We start from the raw sequence: 22,953 nt of genomic DNA on the forward strand, positions 1-22,953 counted from the left end.
ACATTCCAGGGCCCTCGCTCAGGCCTTTAACTCTGCCCCTGAGCCGTTACCACCAGTTCCAGCCCTTGGAACTGGTGGGTAACGCCATAGTAACTGCAGCAACACAGCAGATCTGATCCTTGTGAGAATTGTTTTCTTTTCCCACATTTTCTCTTCATAATCGGACAGGACTCGTCACACTGTTAGACTTTTGCCCTGAAATGGGATTTTCCAGGACTTTGTTTGATTACATACATAACCATCACTCAGCTCAGTCGGACAAACTGCTCTTCCAATCAAAGAACACTCTGCATATGGTCATTAACCAGTCTCAGGCAGATGGCGCTAGACACTTTCTGCACCAATAGAGGCAGGGCAGGCTCCTAAACGGATCCAAAGATTATCATGCAACTTTTACAGTTATCCCCTGTTTAATAAATGAATCTGTAGAATTTAAACTGAAAGAGTGGTTAGAGCAAAGGTAATGTGCCCTCTGATAAATCCCCTGCTCAGTGTCCTAGTACAACATTGACGGTATGCTGTAGATGTGTTCACATGGGTCCATTGCAGATGTCAGCGGGTTTTCCCCCAGAGGAAAATCCATAGTGGAAAATCCATAAAGACATTGACCAAAATGGATATGTGGACTGCACAGGGGTCACCGGGTGTATAGAGGTGACCCTAGAGTTATATTATAAGTGAAGAGAGAACGGTTCATCAATATGGGCACCATATTGTGCGCCTCGAGGCCTACGGGCGATTTGGCACGTAATCAAGAATACAAATAAATACACCCCGATAGAAAGGAACCTACTCCCTGAACCAATCACTCATAAAGTGACATCGACCCTGTACAGTGCCATAACTTCCTTTGGCACGACAGAACTGTTGGCGCTACAAACCAAATGGGAGGCTGACGTGGGTGCAATATTACCGGAGGAATGGATCACAGCACTGATGTTCCCAAGGGAAGTAGCCATATCATCAAGACTCAGACTGATCCAGCTAAAGGTATTACACAGAGTATATTATCCCAGGGTTGCCCTCTACAAATGGGGAAAGATAAATGATCCAACCTGTTTACGATGCAAAACAGTAGAGGGTACCTTCTTCCATACACTGTGGGAATGTGCATGCATTCAACAATTTTGGGGGGCATGTTGTGACGAATTATCCAGAGTTATGGGCAGGCCGATCCTAAGGGACCCTAAGCTACTACTACTGGGCAGTCGAATTGTCAAGATATGAAAAACTGTTGTTATCCACCACAACCGCCCTGATTAAAAGAAATATTGCTCAAAAATGGGGATCGGACTTGATACCAAGCTATGAGCAATGGGTGACAGACGTGGACATTTGTGTTGCAATGGAGCGCAGGGTATACTCGGCCAGAGGATGCCGGCCAAGGCGCAGCAAGTATGGCAAAAATGGGAAGATGCACACTGAAAGCTGACATTGGACAATTGGACACCATGATAAATTGAGATAAATCGGGAACCCCATGGCACTCACAGGACAGATATGAAGGAAGTGATCCCGGTGTTGGGGCAAACATACCCTGCTTCAAACTTCTATATATAATAGGGGGGAGATACTCTGAGAACATTATTGGCAGTGTGCATGTATTGTTTTGTTTGTGTTTTGAAAACCAGAAAAATCTGTTATAAAAAAAAATACAAATAAATAAATAAAAAATAAATACCAGGCATGAAAATGCACCTTAAACGTGGAGTCATTTAGTGGAATCCACCGTTATTTCTGAGATTGAGTTTAATGCTGTCTGAACTGGACAAAGAGATGTGCTGCTCCAGACAACATTTCTCCATTTGCAGGCAGGCAACCTTAATGGACAAAGTGAGAAAGTTAACATTGCAAGCCAGGGCAATGGATGCAAAATTCAGCCGTTTCTCAATGACGCCAATCGGTCAATTTTATTAATCGAAGGTCATACCGTCGCTGAGCTATGGAGCAGACGACATGCTAAAAATTCCGGATGAAATATGGATTAGGCTAGAAAGCCATTTCTGGTGCCATGTCTTGATATTACCAATGTCGACACCAATGATATTGATTAGAAGAGAATTATCTATACTTTCACTTCGGGCTATAGTGGACAGAAGCCGCCTGATGTTTTATAGAAAAGTAATACTCCCAGACGGTACCAAACTTTTTGAGATCTTGAACATGGAAATACAAGAGACAAAAAGAAAAAGTCTTAAAGAATGGGTACAAAAGAAATCAGGAAAAACTTGATGAAATGTCTTCAACAGAACAACCCAAACAAGGTAAAAACAAAATTGGAAAGATGGGATTGGACAACAAAATTAGACAAAGCAGTAGGATACAAACAGACATCCCATCTTCCGGCGGTAACTGGAGCACTTAACGAAACAAGAACGTACATTGGAAAATTCCTGATTAAAGAACTATGCAGAACATTTATGAGGGCTCTGTTACGCTCACCTGGACCCTACAGGGGTGTCGATCGGACCCGGACAGCTGCGGTCTCCGTCAACGTGATGCGTAGTGCAGAGATGACTGTCTGGACTGGCCCGCCTAGTCTAGTCTGCTGGACCCGAAGAAGTATTTTCCTGCAAGTGGAGACAGGGATTAGCCACCTGTGGGTTTTAGTGATGGCCTCCCAACTGTTCTCACTCTCCCCCACTAATCACCTCCGATATCCCCTTAGTAACCTCACCTTATGTTTGTAAAAGATGAGCTCTACATCCTGCGTGTCTTGCAGGGGCGCGTAGATACCAGTTACTTCACTGGTTTGAAGGCGTTGGGAGAGTTCCGTTAAGCATTGACTCTGAACTCCCAGGCGGGATTGGTAAGTATCAAGTTCAAAGAGTTCAATGTGCCCGATGTTCACTCTTGTCCCCTTCCTTCCTTAAGTTGCAACTGAGTTTGTGAGAAGAAGGTCTCGTAGCTGCTGCTGGCGTTCAGGTAAGAGTCTGTGTTACCCAACACTGTCCGGTAACTATTACATGTGTTAACGTGTTGTTTTTCTCCCTCTTTACAGATGCGGCATATGAAGATATGGAGAATAATAGCGCTGGTGGTAAATCAGGTAAGTCTATGGTGGTAAGAGGTATTTGTTGATTCCCTTGGCTCACCTTGTTATTCTAGTGCCCCTAGGTGCCGGAGTACGGCGAAGAAATGATGGAGACAGTGCCGGATCGAAAGATGCTGTGAGAACTGGTGAGTATGGCGCCGTGCTGGAGCTGGCGAAGCGACACATGCAGCACTGATGTACTTCCAGGTCGGGAGATGAAATGGATCCGGAATCAGGTGAGGAATTTGAAATAAGTTTGTTTTCTAACCTTGTCCTTTTCTTCCTCTTTATTCTAGGAGCTCTGCATTCGAGGCGGGCGTGGCAGAAGACTGGATGCTGGCTGCAGGCACGGTGAGAGTCACGCTGCTGGATGCAGAATAACACGAAGCATGTGCTGCTGTTTGGGCGTGGTTTAAATAGCCTCCAAAGTAGTCCCAGGAAAGAAGTTCCCCAGGACCACACCCGAGTAAAAAATAGTCCCTGTAGTAAAATAGTCCCATCCAGGCCTCACATTGGCTTGGATTTATTTGCAGCATGGTCTGCATGAGGTAAGTAATGTCTATGAGCCTGGCACCTATGGCGCTAGGACTGATTTTTATTATGAGCCTGGCGCATATGGGGCCAGGACTTAACCCAGACAGCCCCTAGCTGGGGCTGCTGGTGTTTTTGTAAATGTCTGGATGCCTGCTCCCGGGGCTGATGGGCTTGATCCGGATGCCCGGGGGTAGGCATCATGACAGGCTCGTCTCAACCTCTTATTGACTAATGAAATAAGAGCCATCAGAGGAATGTCACAAAGTAATAACTGCTGCTTTTGTGAACTAACAGATGCAATTGAAACAGTTAAGCACCTGCTCTGTCGTGTAGCAGCTTAACCAGAGCAAGAAACATTCATATGGGCCACTTGTTCAAAGACCTTACATTTTAAAGTGAGGAAAACTGGTGGAATCGCCTGATAGAAGAAGAAAGATTAAGAGATGTGATTGGGGTTACACAGTTCTTACAAAAAAATGATTTTCAAAAACAGGAAAAGAACTAATTTGAATGGAAAAGACAAAGTGGGAATGAGTTTCAAACATGTATATGGTAGACAGTAACAGAACGAAAAATGTTTATTTGGATTCGGAAAGGTCTTTAATGGATTATGACTAATGTATTTTTAAAGATGGAAAATTGTAAAAATTGTTTTGCAATTAAATAAAAGAGAAATTCCGCCATTTTGCAATTGCTGTGCAATTGTGGCTGAACCAGTTGGACACTTTGTACTCTATATTCCAACATGTCATGTATTAAGGTCTCAATTGTGTTTCAGTCCGGGCTTGTCAACCGATGAATAGTTTAATCCAGTCTGGCTTTCAGGACGTCTGAAGGGCTATCCATTAGAAACCTGTACATACATCTTATAGATTGTACCTGTAGCATGTACCAATAAAATCAATAAAACGTATGTACAGGTTTTGCCATTGCTTTCTTTTTTTAAGACCTTGTAAAACATGATATTGTTTAAACATAAAGCATGTTATGTGAAAATCACCATAGAAATCAAATAGTTTACAAAATGAGTGTGCGTGCATATGCAGACCTGCCCCATTCTACTTAGCTTTTCACTATAGATCATGGGGGATCCGAGGAGGCAGAGCGCATGTTCCTTGGGAGATGGATGGTGTTAATCAGTGATTCAATGTTCTTATTTAATGCTCTGACAATGTTCTAATGATGCAGGAATCCCAATCTGTGCATGTTCTCTCATAAAATATAGTTTAGATTAAATTGATTTTCTTATTAAAAATGAATTGCATGTATGGCTATGTAATGCAGTATTTGCCCATGGAAATCAAAATGGCTGGTGGTGGTATGTAAACTAGTCTACCTCCACTGGTCAGAATGCCTAGAGGGGTGGATATTTGTGTGAGGACTACAGAGGAAACATGTTTGCTCTTCTGCAAAATTGAAAATTGCAATCAATAATGTTTTTGCTGTCTTCCCTAGTGTGCTACAATGGCAAATACCATTTTTTAAAATGTATCAGCCAATTTCTGGTGAAATAGCGTGGGGATAATGGTCTTTAAAATTATTACATTTCATAAAAAATGTTTTATTACTCAAATCTATGCCAAAGACATTTCTTTTTTATTTAATATCTTTCCTTTTCCACTGTAGGTGAGAAAGGCTATGACCCAAAGTACTTCCACTACAGGGTAGAGCGAATCTTTATTGATGACCACAATGTCCCATCACTAGCGTAAGTAGCTCCGAGTTCATCTAACTCTAGTTCAGCTCCGAAACGCACATTCTCCTAAAAAGTGGATGATGTTTTTCTCTTCTGTAATCAGGGACATGCTAAAGTTCACTGCAAGTGTGCGTGACTGGATGGCTGAGGATCCCCAGAACATTATTGCAATTCACTGCAAAGGCGGCAAAGGTAGGAACATATCATACACTTACCTACAGACATATTTGTATTGCAGCTCAAAAGTGACTGTAGTCAAAATACCTACAGAAAACGTTATGCTAAAGCAGGTTCAAGCTTTAACAAGTCGATAAATCTGTAGACCTTTTGGCCTTGCTTTCTCTACATGGTGCTATGGTTTTTAAGTAGTATTCACAGGATACTTGCATACAGTAATTATTTCCTGAAATGGGTATCAACGGCAGCTGTCCACTACCAACCAGAGGCCAATGGCCTAGTGGAAAGATTCAACAGAGTGCACAAACATGGAGCCCAGAAGGTATTAATGGAATTGATGCTTCCTGCCACATTGGTGACCTATTTCAGATGTACACCAGTTATTTGCTATACATGGTTTTAATTATATGATTGGTTATGTCATGACTTTATGGAGTCGATGGTTAAAACAACTACACTCGAGAGTTTAGGTCCCTGATGTAGCCATCTTCACGTGGCACATCACCCCCCTGCCCTACATTGTTGCCTAAATTGGGGATCTTTCAAGACCTGGAATTACTGGGATCAGTGCAAGGCCCGATATAATCATTGACACAAGCAACATACATGATTTTAAGTGGCAATCATGGACAAGCAAGCTTAGGAATGTATCTATCACAAACACCCACCCTAATGGGGAACTGACCCACCAACTGGAGCACTCATTGGAACAATTGTTATGAAAGCTTAACTATAAACATAGGGAGAAGCCTCATGTCGTTGAGAGTGTTGGGACAGTGTTCCAGTGTGTCCGTTGTGTTTCAGAGAGTGGAAGAGAAGAGCTAGAGGCAGAACCAGAAGTGGAAAAGCCAAGAGAACCAAATAGTGAGAAAGATACTGAACAGGAGGTGGGGAGGGCGAAAATCAAGTGAGCCTACTATAGCAAAGGCAATGCTTAGATGGAAGGCTACAATAGAGAGCTTGTTGGAGCCCTATGCCAGAGATTGGCAGAAGCCAGGCTTTAAGAGGAGAAGATGGAGCCTCATGCTGGGGGCTTAAGCCAAAATACTGGTGGTAGCTGTAAAGCCAACGGTGCCAACTAAAGAGGTTAGCGTCACTTAGCTGGAGTGTTAAGGTCATTACAGCCTAACAAATTTCCAGGTGGAAGAAATCTTACCCAGACGAGCCCTTTGGGGAAGAGGAGAAACTACAGGTAAAGTATCGCAAGGCCACTAGAGGGAAAGGGGTAACAATACAGGGCTTGCCCAGGTAGGTGTCGAAAGGACACATCATCCTATGAGCATACTCAGCACCAGGATCGCCTGCCAAGATAAAGAGGTGTGCTGGGGCACTTAAAACAACCATGAACCTCTAGGTGACAGAAAGGACACATTTCTTTGCATGCAGACACCAAGGAGCTTGGGGTTTGGCTTAGGGAGCGTGCATTTCAGTCAGGATAGTATGGCCTCTTGCAATAAGCCATTCACAGGATTAAAATTAACCTCCCATCTGGATGCCTCAGCCTTCAGAAACCTTTCTAGTTTTAGTTGTTTAGTTCTACCCAAGATCCTGTAGGAGTTCCTCACCCCACCCTGCACCTAGGATCTGTGATGAGAACATTCAAGCTCAAATCAAGCCACGGATATCTGACTCTTCCAATAAGCTATTTCAGAAGAAGGGAGTGCTAATTTATGAGATGGGGATACTCCTTGTCATGGTGCGAGCTCCGAAACCCCTGGAGCTGTTGGGCCCATCCCAGTCCCCACCACCCAGAAGAGCTTGTCAGGCCCCAAGGAAGCGCCCCAGAGTCCCATGGACTCAGTCCTGGCGCCGCTGGCGCCAGGCTCATGAAATGGGCTGAACTCATGGGACTATTTAACCTGCCTAGTGAGGCTGGGCCTTGGTATAATCCAGGGAGGGGCAGAGGGGCTATTTTTCTTGGGAAGACAGGGTGTGGCAAAGGGACTACCTTACCTGGAACTACTTAAAAGGCTATATAAGCCACACCCTGCATGCAGAACACGCTTCGCGTTATTCTGCACTCCTGCAGCGTAACGCTCACCGTGTCTGCTCTGTTCTCAAGCTTCTACAGCCACGCCTGTCAGTGCTTCCATCCATCGGAGCCTGGAAATAGAAAAAGAGAAGAACAGGTGTTACTTCAGCGACCAAAACACTTACTTGCAATCCGGTCCATCTGTCGCATCTCCAGCTGGTTTCCTGATCGCCGCCCCTGTTGAAAGGACGTCCACGCAGGTGCCGATACTCACCCGGGATTCCGCGTTCCTCCCGGTTTCATTGGAGCGGTTCTTCCATTCTTCATCTTGGGACCGCGCCGCGCCTGCAAAAGGGAACAGAAAAAGAAACAGCAGGTTAGCCGCGCACAATACTGAATGAACATGTATTCAGCCACTCAGCGCCTTTCATCCGCGTTATACTCACCTGGATGCAACCTGTCCATTCTTCAACTTGGGACCGCGCCACGCCTGCAAAAGGGAACAGGAAAAGAACAGCAGGTTAGTCGCGCTCCGTACTGAACGAACATTTATTCCAGTCACTCAGCGCCTTTCATCCACGTTATACTCACCTGGAGACAACTATTTAGCATCCTGGGAGAGTCGAATCTTCTACTTGATTTCTGCACCAAAACTGCATCTGCAAGAGAAAACAAATACGTTTAAACTTGGGACAATAAGACTTTGAGCATCTATACCAAGCTGCTATTGAGGTAGATACACACCCGATAATCCCAGCTTTCCGAAACGTACAGTAACAGCACTCTGGAACCGTGAGGTAACTGCGCCGAGAAAAAGACTGTGCCTACCGCGCCCCTGCTGTAGGTTAAGCAGGACGGAGAGCCAGCCTCATCAAACTCAAAGGCGAGGAGGAGAGGAGTCGGGCATCAGGTGGTGGCAAGTAGTGGGACCAATCCAACACACTCATAGCTAACATCTTGTTTCGCCATTGCAGGCTAACGCCTCCTGGGGAGTTTAAAAGAGAGAGGACGCCAACATACCATCAAAACTGCGCCAGTACAGATATCGGTCGTACGACTACGTGCTATGCCCCCGTGGAGACCAAGTGAGCGTGACAGAACACGAAGCCTTCTACAAATTCTCTACCTGGGCGTTATGGAGACTTCAGAGACTGACCAACTGGCCCAGCTTTTGGGGGAACTCAGGGCCGAGGTACATTCGGCCCGGCAGGAGACTAATGCTTTAAGGAGGGAATTGATTGTGGCTAAAGATTGTACCGATGAGCTTGCTAAGCAATTGCTACAGTCCCAGGTGGGACAAACACCGCTACCCGGACTGGGATCAACGGTTCCGCCTGCACCCAGCAATCCAGTTCAAGTGGTCCTTCCAGGAGCCGTACCTTTGGCACCTCCAGAACGTTTTGCAGGAGACCCGAAAAGGTATGCGGTTTTCATGAACCAGTGCCCACTTCATTTTCTATGCAGGCCAGGGGCCTTTCCAAACAACCAGTCAAGGGTAGCCTTTGTATTGTCTTACCTTAGTGGCAGCGCGGCAGATTGGTCGGTGCCTCTAGTCAATCGGGATGATCCCATCTTGCGAGACTTCCAGGGGTTTCAAATGAACATGGAAAAGTTGTTTGCCCGCCACTCTCAGGGTCAGGCATTGGATAATGAACTCTTATCTCTGCGCCAAGGCAACCAGGATCTGTTAACGTACATTGCAACCTTTAATAGGCTGATAGTAGAAACTGATTGGCTCAACGATAAGAGAACAACTCTGTTTTACCGGGGCTTAAGAGGGGAGTTGAAAGACGTTTTAGCTCAAGTGGTCAATCCTCCTAGTGATTGTGCGGAATACATTGATCTGGTGGTTCAGCTTCATCATAGACTACAGAACCGTAATGCGGATCGAGCTAGGATGGACACTCAGGTGTTTGTACGCCCAAAGGAGAATGCATCCAAGACTTCCGACTTGGCCGAACCCATGCAAATTGGGGGAGTGCAAGGGCCTTTAACTAAGGCTGAAAGAGACAGAAGAAGACAACAGCATCTGTTTGTACTGCGGCTCCGCCGGTCACTTCCTTCGAGACTGTCCTGTTAAGCCACCTAAGAAGGCAGTTGGAGTTGCCGGCAAGGTGGAAACGGAGCCGGAATCGGATAACTTCCTCGCCCGACAAGCGTAGAGGTCCGCTTGTCGAGCGAAAAGAAGGACTCTCCGACCTCGCACCTCGTCTTGCCAATGATCCTCAAAAATCACCAGCAGCCTTCCCAAATGCATGCAGTCGGGGGCATATATCGATAGTGGTGCCGTTGGAAATTATATGGATCACGATTTGGCTACAAGGATGAATCTTCCCCTGTGTGAAAAGGCAACTACAGATTTAGTCACTACTGTTGATGGAACTGAAATTGCTTCGGGCCCAGTAACGCACTCGACAACTGAAATGACACTTTTGTGCCAAGACGGACATCGGGAAGACATCGTGTTCGACCTAATCAAGGCTCCACAATTTCAAATAATCCTAGGAATGCCATGGTTAGAATCACACAATCCTTGTATCGACTGGCGTGCTAAGAGGCTGACCTTCTCAGTCGAATGTGCTCGTACCTGTTAACGAACAAAGGAACCTTTGGTTAAAAAGATCGCAACAATCATGGATCAGCCTAATCCGCTACCTCCAGAATACCAAGATTATCAAGACATTTTTCAGAAGGATCAAGCGAATACCCTTCCTCCCCATAGATCGTACGATTGTCAGATCGACCTTATACCTGGCGCTCAGATTCCATGTGGCAGAATCTACGCACTTAGGGAGCCTGAAAATCTGCATTTGAAAAAATACTTGGACCAGTACCTGGCTAACGGCTTTATCCGCCCGTCAAAGTCCCCTGCAGCCTCGCCTTTGTTCTTCGTGACAAAAAAGGAAGGAGACCTTAGGACTTGCATCGATTACAGCGCATTAAACCAAGTCACAGTTAAAAACCGTTATCCCTTGCCTCTGATTCCTGAGCTCCTGGATCAAGTTAAAGATGCCCGAATTTATACCAAGCTAGATCTTAGAGGGGCATATCATCTGGTACGAATAAAAAAAGGGGATGAATGGAAGACCACCTTCCGCACCAAATATGGATTATTCGAATACCAAGTGATGCCATTTGGACTTTGCAACGCCCCAGCGGCGTTCCAGTATTTCATGAATGACGTCCTGCGTGACTTGATTGATGTGTGTGTCGTAGTATACATAGACGACATTTTGTTATATTCATCGTCGGAACAGGAACATGTGAAACACGTCCGTGCAGTTTTGGACAAACTTCGTCAACATAGATTGTTCGCAAAACTGGAAAAATGCTTCTTCCATGTTACGGAGGTCGAATTCCTTGGGTTTGTCCTAACCCCACATGGTGTACGCATAGATTCACGGAAGGTTGACGCCATTCTCAACTGGCCTTCTCCAAACTCGATTAAAGGTGTTCAGAGCATGCTCGGATTTGCGAACTTCTATCGCTGCTTCATTCCGGGGTTCTCACATCTTGTTCATCCCATTACTTCTCTACTACGAAAGAACAAACGAGTCCAATGGTCAGAAGAAGCCGAGAAGGCGTTTCAAGACTTAAAACAAAAATTCATCTCAGCCCCGATCTTGAAACATCCACGTCCAGACCTACCGTATGTGGTCAAAACCGACGCTTCCAGTTCAGCAATGGGAGCAGTCCTCTCGCAAAAAGATCCTGAGACAGGTCAGCTCCACCCAGTGGCCTTCTGGTCATGGAAATTCACGGCGCCAGAATTGAATTATGCCATTACAGACAAAGAACTCCTGGCCATCAAGGCGGCCTTCAAGACTTGGCGGCATTATCTACTGGGAGCAAGACATACAATAACTGTAATCGCTGATCACCGCAACCTACAATATTTAAAGGTAGCAAAGGCCCAATCATCTCGCCAACTCCGATGGGCATTATTTTTCGCCGAATTTGACTTTGTAATTACTTACCGACCTGGTTGTCGAAATGGCAAGGCAGATGCCCTATCTCGCATTGGGGTACAAGAGGAATCCACCAACCCAGACCCAGTGTCCATCATTCCCGGAGAAAAGATATTAGGAGTGACGACGTCTCTAACCTTAGACGACATCCACATCACACATCTCATCGACACAGACACTCTGAAAGACTGGTCTACTAAAAGTGTTCATCATTCGGTCTCAAACCATTTACCTTATTTTCAAGGACGTCTCTACCTACCCAGCAAGGAACTTCAGGAGAAGGTCATCTCGACTTACCACGAATCACTAGTTGTAGGCCATCCTGGGATTGCTAAGACCGAAGCCAAGATCAAGCGATACTATTGGTGGCTGACTTGGCGTAAGGACATCAAGCAATTTGTGTTGTCCTGTGGAGTTTGCGCTCAAATTAAGGCCTCGAAGAAGAGGTCACTAGGTCCACTGCAACCACTGGATATTCCACCTACGCCTTGGCATACATTGTCTCTTGATTTCATAACTGACCTTCCTCCGTGTGGCGGGTTCAACACAATCCTGGTGGTGGTGAACTTGTTTTCAAAGATGGCTCATTTCATTCCACTGAAGGGCCTACCCTCAGCCTCAACCCTAGCTAAGGAATTTTTAGCACAGATAGTCCGAATACATGGGTTCCCTTCCATCCTAATTTCGGATCGGGGCAGCCAATTTATCTCTCGATTTTGGAAAAAGTGTTGCGAATTAGCGCAGATCGATGTAAGACTCTCTACTAGCCACCATCCCCAGACCGATGGTCAGACCGAGAGGACCAACCAGACTCTTGAACAATACCTCCGATGTATGTTACACCAATCAGAAAACAGTTGGAAAGACATCTTATGGATAACCGAATACGTCTGCAACAACTCCCTGCACTCCAGCATCGGACAGACTCCCTTCTACACCATTTATGGATTACATCCAAGAACCTCTAATCTTGACTCTCCTCAAGCTTTGGAAATGCCAGCAGTGAAAAGCTTGCACACTACCATAACTCAAGCTTTTAAGCAAGCAACAGACCAGCTGAAACAAGCCAAGGAAAGATACAAGAAGTCAGCAGACGTCCATAGGAGTGAAGCTCCAAGGTATCAAGTTGGAGATGAAGTCCGGTTGGCATTCAAACACATACCTATGAAGGGAACCCGAACCTTCAATCCCAGATACGTAGGTCCATACACCATTAAGGCTATCATCAATCCGGTAGCCGTAAAGTTGGATTTACCTTCACACATGAAAATTCATCCTGTGTTTCATGTCTCACTTCTGAAACCAGTACAACCAGGAACACGGATACTGAAACCACCGAAACCGATCTTGGTCGACAGAGAACCCGAATTTGAGATCAAGGATATCCTGGACTCGAAAATCGTCAAATCAAAACTATTTTATCTAATAGACTGCAAAGGATATGGACCACACGAAAGATCTTGGGAACCTAGTGAACACATTCATGCACCACTATTGTTAAAGAGGTTCCATCATAGCCACCCGAACAAACCAGGACAAAGGGAAGACCCCGCCTTTAGGGGGGCAGTGCTGTCATGCTGCGAGCTCCAAAACCCCTGGAGCTGTTGGGCCCATCCCAGTCCCCACCACCCAGAAGAGCTTGTCAGGCCCCAAGGAAGCGCCCCATAACCTCATGGATTCACTCCTGGCGCTGTTGGCGCCAGGCTAATGAAATCGGCTGAACTCATGGGACTATTTATCCTGCCTAGTGAGGCTGGGCCTTGGTATAATTTAGGGAGGGGCAGAGGGACTATTTTTCTTGGGAAGACAGGGTGTGGCAAAGGAACTACTTTACCTGGAACTACTCACAAGGCTATATAAGCCACACCCTGCATGCAGAACACACTTTGCGTTATTCTGCACTCCTGCAGCGTAACACTCACTGTGTCTTCTCTGTTCTCAAGCTTCTACAGCCACGCCCGTCAGTGCTTCCATCCATCGGAGCCTGGAAATAGAAAAAGAGAAGAACAGCTGTTACTCCAGCGACCAAAACACTTACCTGCAATCCGGTCCATCGGTCGCATCTCCAGCTGTTTTCCTGATCGCTGCCCCTGTTGAAAGGACTTCCATGCAGGTACCGATACTCACCCGGGATTCCGCGTTCCTCCTGGTTTCATTGGAGCGGTTCTTCCATTCTTCATCTTGGGACCGCGCCGCGCCTGCAAAAGGGAACAGAAAAAGAAACGGCAGGTTAGCCGCGCACAATACTGAATGAACACTTATTCAGCCACTCAACGCCTTTCATCCGCGCTATACTCACCTGGATGTAACCAGTCCATTCTTCATCTTGAGACCGTGGTGACGCCTGCAAAAGGGAACAGGAAAAGAACAGCAGGTTAGTCGCGCTCAGTACTAAACGAACATTTATTCCAGTCACTCGGCGCCTTTCATCTGCATTATACTCACCTGGAGGCAACTATTTAGCATCCTGGGAGAGTCAAATCTTCTATTTGATTTCTGCACCAAAACTGCATCTGCAAGAGAAAACAAATACGTTTAAACATTGGGACAGTAAGACTTTGAGAGTCTATACCAAGCTGCTATTGAGGTAGATACTCACCCCCAGCTTTCCGAAAACGTACAGTAACAGCACTCTGGAACAGTGAGGTAACTGCGCCCAGAAAAAGACTGTGCCTACCGCGCCCCTGCTGAAGGTTAAGCAGGACGGAGAGCCAGCCTCATCAAACACAAAGGTGAGGAGGAGAGGAGTCGGGCATCAGGTGGTGGCAAGTATTGGGTCCAATCCAACCCACTCATAGCTAACATCTGGTTTCACCATTGCAGGCTAACGCCTCCTGGGGAGGTTAAAAGGGAGAGGACGCCAACATACCATCAAAACTGCGCCAGTACAGATATCAGTCATACGACTCTGTGCTACGCCCCCGTGGAGACCAGGTGAGCGTGACACTCCTCATAGTCTCTTATACACCGAAATCTGCAGGGTAAACCAACTTGTTGATGCGGGGGGATACATTTTGTTAATACAGATACTCAATGTTGCCCAGTGGGCCTGTCCTGTCGAATCCCTTCTTCCCTTATATCCATACCCCAGAGTAATGGCTTCAGAATGAAACTGGTTATACAAAATGTATTCTGGAGTCTTCAGTATCTCCCCATCCCACCTCATAGCATCCCAATGTGCCATTTCAATACGGACACTGTGACAGCTGTATTATTTTTTAGCATCCTTTTGTATTGTGTGCCATACTTGGAAATAATGTTTTTTTGCAAGTGTGTTTGGGTGATATTTAAACACAGAGACCATCTGTGCCCTGGTCTCACTGTCTTAGCTATTTGATGGGCATCACAAAACCCATTGGTTGAAGAAATGGGACACCCAGGAGGTAAAGTCTAGTTGTCTGGCACTAAACTGGTGGATACCTGCTTGCAAGTCTTCATATTTGTGTGTCATGAAATGTATTACTCTTTCAGTGTTGTCTTGCCTTTGCACTTTTTGGATACATCTGCTGTGTACATTATCTTAGCGATTTTCCTTGTTTTGATACAGGTAGGACGGGTACTATGGTATGCACGTGGCTTGTTGACAGCGACCAATTTGAAAGTGCTAAGGTATTGTATAGCATATTATCTATTTTTAACAAAAGTTATTTAACATGTATGGTATGATGGCAAGGAAAAGTAATACTATTAAGATGAAACTCCACGACGAGCACTAAACTGCTCCATTTGAAGGAGAGCAATAATTAATTGCTTTGAAAGATTTGCCTTTTTTTTTCTTCACAATTCATGGCTGATCTCCTACTCCTCCCCCTCACCCCGACCAGTAAATATCCCATTAGAAAATCATTTTACACATTGCAGACTTGTTGATGGACACCATGGTTAATATGTGCCACTATAATAAATCTAGCACATCAGCAGTTAATACAAGAACTATGTTCCTCAATGACCCACATTCATACAAACCTATAGTTAATAGAAGGTGCAAGACCTTGCAGAAGGGTCAGGTTCCCTTTATGGTGACTCTGTTGCTCTTAGTTCATTGCCCTTTTTTATACACGCTAGGTGGTGCAGAGTGCAACATGCTTCAAATGGCTGTTTCGACCAAAGCTGATCACAGCCATGGAGAATACGACCGGATTCCCCCCAGGAACCTGGTCTGGGACCCTTCTCATATGGCCACGGAGAGGCAGGTGCTCACTGATCACGACCCTGTGGATGGTGCACTGCTGTAGGATCACATGGGGGCGGGGAGGAGAGAGTAAGACTGGGAGGAGCCCCTTTTTAACTTTCCCCATAACCCCGCCCTTCTGATGGCCTTCTGCCAATCGAAAGTAGAAGAAAAACACATTTCCCTAAAATAGTCTACATTTCCCAGAATCCCTCAGGGACTGACGAAAAAGAGGTCTGAAGAGGCATGTAGAGTTAAAGGACAAGCAGGTAGGCATTTGGCAGGGTCGGGCAATTAACACTTAAGGGCCTACACCTGAAGCCAGGTGCCCCACCTGAGCCATAAAAGGCTGCAGAAGGAAGGAGCAGTAGAAGGAAGCTGGAGCAGGAGCTGGAAGGTCGGCAGCAGTAGCAGAAGCAGCAGAGGATGAGGCTGGCAGTTCACTAGGAGGTGTGACCACAGAAGCGTCTCTTGGATGACACGAGCAGATTGCTTCCATGATTCTCTTTGGTATAGGTATTCTCACTGGCATTGCATGTGTCTCACACTCTGGCTCCCAACATATAGGCAACATGGGGGAGGAGTTTTGGGTGGGGGTACTTGGCTCCACCTCTACACTTCCCTTAAAAGGTAAAGAACTGTTTCACTCCTCCACTGATGAGGAACTCACTAAAACAAAAGCAGCGCGCAAACAGCTAAATCTTTGTTGGTCCTTGTCAAAACCCCAGCTAAAGCAGCTTATACTCAGAGGTCGGGGACTCAAACAAGGTCCATCTCAAGTTTCACAGGACCACTATGCACGCCGGGCAGAAGGTCCTGCTGGTGGTCCTTGCCATAAGTAGCAAAGGTAGGGTGGCCGCTTTTTCTCTTGGTCAACGGCCTCATCTTTGGCAACAGGAGTCTCACGGTGGGAGGACGAATATCGTCTCATCTGGAGGAGTGGCAGACCATCACAGAACACCGACCGGGCGGGCTTCCACTTGCCCCTCCCTCATACCCCACCCTCTCGCCCTCCTCTTCAGCGAACTGGGTCGCCCTCTCTCAGAGCCGGGGTACAGAAACTTCTAGACCTCAGAGCAGTGGAAACTATTCCCTTGCAGGAGCAAGGGGAGGGCTATTACTCCCGTCTGTTTACATTGCCCAAACCAGGCTGGCCTGCACACTATCCTCAACCTCTTCAACTTCAATTTCTTTCTACCCCAAAAGAAATTCAAGATGATTACAGCCAGCCAGATAAGGTCCTCTCTCCGCAAGGGCAATTGGCTCAGTGTGGTAGATCTTCAGGACACCTACATGCATATCTTGATCTGGGGTCCACATTGGAAAGACCTGCAGTTCTCTGTAACACTTCCAGTATCGAGTGGGACCGTTTGGTCTCAACTTGGCACCTCTTGTCTTTACGAAGATGATGGTGGTCATCGCAGCATTCTTCAGACTGAAGGGAATTCATATATATCCATATTTGGATGATTGACTTCTGCACAGTCCTTGCCCACAAGGTGCAACGGTCAATCTTCAGTCACTCTTCCAGCTCCTGTTCCATCTGGGCCGGTCGGTGAACTGGTGGAAATCATCTATGACGGTTGCTCAAGACTTGATTTTTCTAGGTTTTCGTTGGGATACTGTCAGTGCCAGTGTGTTCCTGACTGAGGACAGAATTGCGGACCGGTCAACCATGTGCCAGCTTTTCCTTCATTCCGCCCATATGTCGGCCTGGTGGGTCCAGAGACTCCTGAGCTTTATGGCTTCTAGCGTGTTAGCCCTACCTCTTGCAAGACTGAAAATAAAGCACTCTCAGCTTGCCAGGTAGCTATCCAGATTTGGAATTGGGTGATCCAGCATAATGTGTGGCTTCAGGCAGTGCACATTCCGGGTCACATCAATGTTGCAGCAGACTCCCTGAGCCGCCAATCTGCAGCGAGTGGGAGATGAACAGTGATGTTCTTACCAGGTTCTTTCAGCAATGGGATTCTCCAGCAATGGACCTCTTTGCGACCTCAACGAATGGGAAACTTCCTCTTAATGCTTCCAGGGACAGTCTCAGAGTGTCTTCCTTGAGGACACTCTCGAGATCCCTTGGGGCAACATGAAGGCTTACGCCTTCCCGCCTGTGCGGTTGATTCAGCGGTCGCTCTGGAAACTCAAGAGTGCTTCCAACTGCACTCTCCTTCATAGCTCCTTGGTGGCCAGCCAGTTTCTGGTATTCAGAGCTGCAGCACCTGTCAGTATGCATCCCAATTATGTTGCTGCAGATTCCTGACTTCTCCACCAGAGCAATCACCAGTTGTGGCACCCGTCTCCACAATCCTTCAGCTTGGCGACCTGGTACCTGAGTCCCGGTCCTTAGGGCTGTTTATTTAACCTTTCAGAGGATAACGTGCGCATTATTCAGGTGGCACATAAGCCTTCTATGAGGGCTCAGTACAAGAGCAAACAGCTTTGTTTTTGTCATTGGTGTCTAGCTAAACTGTTTGATCCTCAACAAGCTTCCATTGACTGGGTATTGTCTTTTATATCAGACCTTGCAGTCTCTAGCATCCATGTCTTATCATGCTTGACATAACTATCCGCCATTGCGGCTTATTTGCCTACAATCAGTTGCTCTTTTCCACTGTCAAACACAGTAATCAAGAGACACTTTGCAGGTCTTCATCTCTTTCCTCCGGTTAGGCCACCTGATCCAAAATGGGATCTGAATGTCGTCCTCACCGCTTTGTGTCATAAGCCATTTCAACCTATGGCCACTACCGAGCTCAAGTACCTTTCTTGGACAGTGGCTCTCTTGATCCTAACATTCCACAAGGTTAAGGTTGTGCTTTGCACTCATACTTGTTTCCTTCCCAAAAAAACAAGTCAATATCCTTACCAGTTTTCTTCCCGAACCCAGACTCTGATGCCGAGAGGGTTTTACACAAGCTAGACGTTAGACAAGCTCTGAAGTTAACCTCGACAGAACAAGCAAACTTAGTAGTTCTTCCCAACTCTTTGTTACGTTTGGTGACCCAAAAGAGAAAGCTGCCATCTCACGTTGGATAGCTTCATGTATTTCTGAGGCCTACAACATTCAAGGCCTTCAGCCCCCAAAGGGCGTTCATGCACATTTGGTCCGTGGCAAAGCAGCTGCTGTTGCCTTCGAGAAATATGTCCCTTGGGAGTCCATAGCCAAGGCTGCCACGTGGGCTTCACCTTTGGCTTTTTGTCTTGACCTGAGCTCCCGGCCTGAGGCCCAGTTCGGCCAGGCAGTTCTTAAAAACTTGTTCCAAAAAGGACATTTCCATCCTCCTGTTTTCTTTTGTCAGTGCTTGGGAATCTCTCAAAAGTATGGAGAAAGGGAGACTGGACGTAGGAGTATGACACCTCCTCCCACCTGACAAGCCGACGCTGGAGTGCACGGACGGAGAGGGAGTCCCAGTAGAATTGAGAGTCCCACCAGTGTTCTGGGCCCAAGCACTCTAGACAGAGAGGATGGGGATCCACCCTCGTGAAATGACGTTCACCTGAACAGGACACAATCCCAGACACTTCGGCATAGATGGAAGAAAGAAGACTATGGAACCGGAGCAGGACTATGAAGGACAAGGGAACAAAAAGGAAAAAATCCCTACAATGCAAGTGTGTCCGACCCCGACTGCGTGGAGAAAAGGACTGCGATGTGCGGGGTGGAGCTCAGGAAGGCAGGGCTACGGTCATGTGCAGTGGACCTGCATAAAAATAAAAGGACAAAAAAAGTGTAAAGTGTTCTGGTCCCGTCCCGATTGACAGAATGTCCCAAAAGTATGGAGGAAAGGGGACTATGGACTAGGATTAAGGTAGTCCCTACAGTGAGTAACTTTGTCAATTTGGAGTCTGGCACCATCTAGGTATACATTTTACAATTAAATGGTGCTCTTTGTCAGCTTCAAAAGGAAGAGAGGTGAAGAGGAGCACGTAGGATTCGAACCTGTGACCATACAGGTTATTCACAGATCGCTGTACTGATGTCTTATTCCAGAGAACTACTGTATATACTTTATTTCAACTTGTAGACTCTGTAAATGTTTCAGAGAATGCAGTTACATGGTTTCAGTCATATCTAAAAGATGACATACACAGGAAGTCACACTACATCTTTTTCTTTATCCATTTACAGCTGTAGGGAGCGGTGTGCCCCAGGGTTCCCCCTAGCACTGTTATTTAATATCTACATCTGTCCTTTGTTATCCATCTTTGCTAAATATAAATTGCCTAATCGTTCTTATGTGGATGATGCCCAGATGTATTTATTTTCTTAAAACACTATATGGGGTTCAATGTGGACAATTTGTCTTTGAAATGTCTTTCAAAGTAAAGGAAGCAAAGGATGATTTTGCAGCAGCTCCATCTGTATGTTATGTTACAGATCTTTGATAGTGCTCAAATGGCCATGTTGGTTGTCTTACAGCATCAGTACCTTCTCAAAGAACGTCATGTTTTGTACCCCGCCTGGGGTAATCGGCAATAGTCCTGGACAATATCAGCTGCTGGATGATCCATAAGGAAATCCAGCTTAATCTGAATACAACTGAATTTACACTCCTGTGCCCTAAGGATATCCTAAACAATCCATTATATTAGCCTCCTCCTCCTAAACATTAAGTTTTCCCCTGACCTTTGCCAATTGAATCAAGAATGTGGGGATTGATTTCCTGGCAAGTTGATCTATACATGTCTTCTCAGATAGCTGAAGTAGCCAAGTCAACCTTTTTTTTGTGAAACTTTGACGGCTCCTTCCTTTCCTATGTAATGATGATCAAACCCTCATGGTTGGGTTACTTGTAAATTCAAAACAGGATTATGGTATTACCCTTCATCAACTTCAATGCATCCAAAGAATCTAAAATGCAACACTATTCCTTGTTTTTGGTTTGTGGAAGAGAAACTCAATTCCCATGTTGCAACAATCATTAACATTGTCTGCCAATCAGTCAAAGGACGATCTGCCTGGCTTTCAAATATCTATGATTTAGCCCACAAGCATCTTCAAAGTAAGATCACAGGATATAGGCCACTTTTGTGTTTTACTAAACTAAAATGTAATACGAAGTGATCAGAGCTTTTCTGGGACTGCCCCTTGTCTATGCAATAGTCTTCCATTAGCTAGTCGATCCATTCAATTTTTCTGTTACTTCTGAAAGGCTCATTTATTTTGCTATTCCTATTAAATTCTGATTTACTACCCAATTCCGGTGCTCCTTTGTGCCTAAATGCAGTTTGGCCGGCCTGGTTGCGTGTTACAAATATCAGTCCATCAAAACAATCAAATTTGTAGTTGAAGAGAAGGGGTCAGTGTGCTAAGAAGAGCTCATTAATCACCTGTCACACAATGTCTCTTAAGGGTTGTGGTGATATTAATCAATGATGAAACTTTGTACCGAACAGTGACACTGGCCAAAGACCACACATTCCTTTTGTCAAGCCGTTCAAGCTACATGCTTCCATAAATTGAGCACAGAGAAACACTAATCCCAAGCCAGCATTACTGCACATTTATTCAGGCTGCCACACTGAGTGGGGGCTATCGTTACACCTTTCATTTTCCCCCACTCCTCCACCGGTCTGCTCATCCGCTCTCTCAGCCGTTCCGAGTAGGGTATTTGCCATATCCTAGTAGGTGTATGCGTTAGTTCTGTATATGTGCAATACTTTCGTGCCTGGTCTATCTTAGCAGCAACCATAGGTGCTCTAAATGTCTCACTATGCTGGGAAAGCTGATCCATAGCAAGTTTTCCCTGATAGTTTCCCTGTGTATATGCCCGCTTGAGTATAAACGGTGTGCCCTCGACATAATTGTACACATTGGAGCCTAATTCCCCAGGCAGAGACACTGCGCTGGAAACGCCCATTCAATGCACTTTTCCAACGTGTAAGACATCAGTTAAGTCAACAAATTGCATAACGTGATCTCATACCAGCCTCCTAGACTGAGGAATCCTTTTCCCTTGTATCTCTGCCTGGGCAGGAAGGGATTCCTTGTTCCTGGCTGCAGAGGTCTGGGACAGCAGACCGACTTTATCCTCTGGTCTGCTGATGGATCCGTTTAGTCATCCGCAGGCCGACAGAAGACGTTCAATCTTCCTGGATGACCCTGGCCCCACAGAGGTCCGCTGTGGAAGGGAACCTTCTCCAAGTTGCTCCCTAAGCCCTGCTCTAGGGAGATGCCACCGGCCACTCCCTGCATCACTCTGGACCCTACGTGGACACTGCACTTGTCTGATCCAAACTGAAGACTAGTTTGTAGCGCAACAAATGTCCTCCCCTCTCGAATATTGTTAGGTCTGTACTCACCCCTCCCAAATGCCAGCCTCGCACCAGCCACCAGAGGGGATGTTTTCACGTTTCTGCAAGACCCTGGCCCCAGAGTAGTTTGGCATGGAATTGGAACCATAAATAAATTGCTCTTTAAACCCTGCACTAAGGCGATTTATTTATTTATTTATTTATTCGCATTTGTTAAGCGCACAGAATCAGCCCTGAGGCATCGTGGCGCTGGTTACAGAATAGCGCTGGTTATAGGGAAAGCGCGTCTTAGTTACAGCATACAGAGGCATACATGCATACAGTTTGGGCAGTAGCAATAGTTAGCAGTGTGTGCCTGGATGGCAGTAGGTAGAGGAATTTTAGTTAAAGAGAGAGGTTTTGAGTTTTTTTCTAAACGCTGTGAGGGAGCCTTCTGCTCTTAGAGCGTGGGGGAGATTATTCCAAAGTTTTGGTGCTATGTAGGGGAAACCCAGCCCCCCGGCTGTAATCTTGTGGATGCGTGGTACAGTGAGTTGGTTAGTGTAGCAGAGTCTGGTAGGTCTGAAGAAAAGGTTGCCTCAGGCCTGGTGCCTGCAGCCTTTCCTCTCCCTTTCAGAAAGAAAGGACACTGTTTCACTAAGGGATTGTGCGGTATTGCAGGTGTGTATGCCTCCAATGGTGGAAATGGGGCAGCACAAAGAAGTAAATATATGGTTCCTGTACTTTCTTTTTGAGGTGTCCACTTCATTTACAGAAGTGGACACCTGAAAACCAAGTACTGGGACGAGGAAGAGGCACGTAGAGCGAATGCCATATTGTCGCTCAAGACCTGAGGTGACTGTACCTTAATTGTGCATCTACTCCATGACGTAGTCAATCGCTGCTTCCAGGAAAACAATCAAAACTGATGCGTAATTCGATTTTGTCCCGCAGGAAAGCCTGGATTATTTTGGAGAGAGGAGGACTGATACAAGCACGAGTACAAAATTTCAGGGTGTTGAAACTCCATCCCAGGTGAGTGCTCTAATAATTATCGTTAAAATAATAATGAAATGGCACTTTTTCAACCTTTCTTTTTTATTTCAGACGTTATTAATACGGTGAAAGTCGCTGGGGCACGATCACCCATGTATCGTACACAAATAG

At 46.0% G+C, this 22,953-nt stretch overlaps 1 protein-coding gene across 3 annotated transcripts in view; it reads left to right on the forward strand.

Annotated features, from left to right (window-relative positions):
• The window catches only part of LOC138527994 (phosphatidylinositol 3,4,5-trisphosphate 3-phosphatase TPTE2-like), a 421,324-nt gene that overhangs the window by 303,041 nt on the left and 95,330 nt on the right, over nucleotides 1–22,953 (forward strand). For all 3 annotated transcript variants that reach the window (XM_069639416.1, XM_069639415.1, XM_069639417.1), the window contains 4 exons: nucleotides 5,195–5,276; nucleotides 5,368–5,456; nucleotides 14,929–14,990; nucleotides 22,741–22,821. In XM_069639416.1, the coding sequence (XP_069495517.1) occupies nucleotides 5,195–5,276; nucleotides 5,368–5,456; nucleotides 14,929–14,990; nucleotides 22,741–22,821 (314 nt within the window). The remainder of the gene's footprint in view (nucleotides 1–5,194; nucleotides 5,277–5,367; nucleotides 5,457–14,928; nucleotides 14,991–22,740; nucleotides 22,822–22,953) is intronic.

This window comes from Ambystoma mexicanum, chromosome 7q, assembly GCF_040938575.1.
Source record: "Ambystoma mexicanum isolate Mex_15411 chromosome 7q, UKY_AmexF1_1, whole genome shotgun sequence".
Lineage (NCBI taxonomy): Eukaryota > Metazoa > Chordata > Amphibia > Caudata > Ambystomatidae > Ambystoma > Ambystoma mexicanum.